At 50.5% G+C, this 991-nt stretch overlaps 1 protein-coding gene and 1 long non-coding RNA gene across 2 annotated transcripts in view; one reads left to right on the top strand and one right to left on the bottom strand.

Annotated features, from left to right (window-relative positions):
* LOC118451949 overlaps positions 1 to 991 on the bottom strand; it is a 38,868-nt gene that overhangs the window by 31,796 nt on the left and 6,081 nt on the right. The window lies entirely within an intron of this gene.
* SOCS1 (suppressor of cytokine signaling 1) overlaps positions 1 to 991 on the top strand; it is a 2,480-nt gene that overhangs the window by 1,169 nt on the left and 320 nt on the right. Inside the window, exon 2 of the mRNA XM_009635465.2 lies at positions 396 to 991. This exon is cut by the window's right edge and continues 320 nt beyond it. Within this exon, the coding sequence (XP_009633760.1) occupies positions 471 to 991 (521 nt within the window). The 5' untranslated portion in view covers positions 396 to 470. The remainder of the gene's footprint in view (positions 1 to 395) is intronic.

Raw genomic sequence — 991 nt, 5'->3', positions numbered from 1 at the left:
TGTTGGAAAACTTTGTTGCTTTGTTCTCTAACAACTTGGGAATCTGATGGAGTATACACAAGATAACTTCTCAGTGAGGGGAAGAAAGGGTCCTGTCGTTTGATTCTCTCTAGGTCCTGATATGCTTATGTGGGCTTATAGCAGGGAAATTGCATTATCCTCTCCAGCAGATAATGATCCTTGCTAAATATTTTTGGAGCTTTGGACTTTGCCACAGTGATAGACTGCTAATCTTGTCAGAAATCGAGCAGTTGCTTGCCCAGTGTAAATTGGCAAATGAGTATTTTATTATTTTATAATGGGTGGGATGCATGTGAATGGAAGACTTGGTCATTCAGAGATTGCAGCTGCTTTTCTCTGGGGATCTCACATTGTGTCTCTCTTTGGCATTTCAGAATAGCTGCTGGAAAGCTGCCCTGCCGTAGCCACTGACGCTATGGAAGACCGCATCCACTGGTCTAGGCTGTAGGATGGTAGCGCACAGCAAGGTGTCAGCAGATAATGCAGTTGCAGCGGACCCAAGACGTCTACTTGACCCTCCAGCACGGGATCGTTCACAGGCTCGAGGCTACCACGGCCCAGGCCGGCCCAGCACTGTGCAGGCACAGAGCAACACGCACTTCCGAACCTTTCGCTCGCAGGCGGATTTTAGCAGCATCACTCGAGCAAGCAGCCTGCTGGATGCCTGTGGCTTCTACTGGGGACCTCTGACTGTCAGTGCTGCCCACGAGAAGCTGAAGTCTGAGCCCGAGGGCACCTTCCTCATCAGGGACAGCACACAAAAGAATTGCTTCTTTGCCATCAGCGTTAAGACTGCGACTGGGCCCACCAGCATCCGGATAAACTTTCAGACTGGGCGCTTCAGCCTGGATGGCAGCAAAGAGACTTTTGACTGTCTTTTTAAGCTGTTGGAACATTACCTAAGCTCCCCAAGGAAGGTACTGGTTACCCCCCTGCGCAAAGTCCGTGTGCAGCCCCTGCAGGAGCTCTG

The sequence above is a fragment of the Egretta garzetta genome, unplaced genomic scaffold (genome assembly GCF_000687185.1).
Source record: "Egretta garzetta isolate BGI_Z169 unplaced genomic scaffold, ASM68718v1 scaffold153, whole genome shotgun sequence".
Lineage (NCBI taxonomy): Eukaryota > Metazoa > Chordata > Aves > Pelecaniformes > Ardeidae > Egretta > Egretta garzetta.
This window is presented reverse-complemented; position numbering and strand designations above follow the sequence as displayed.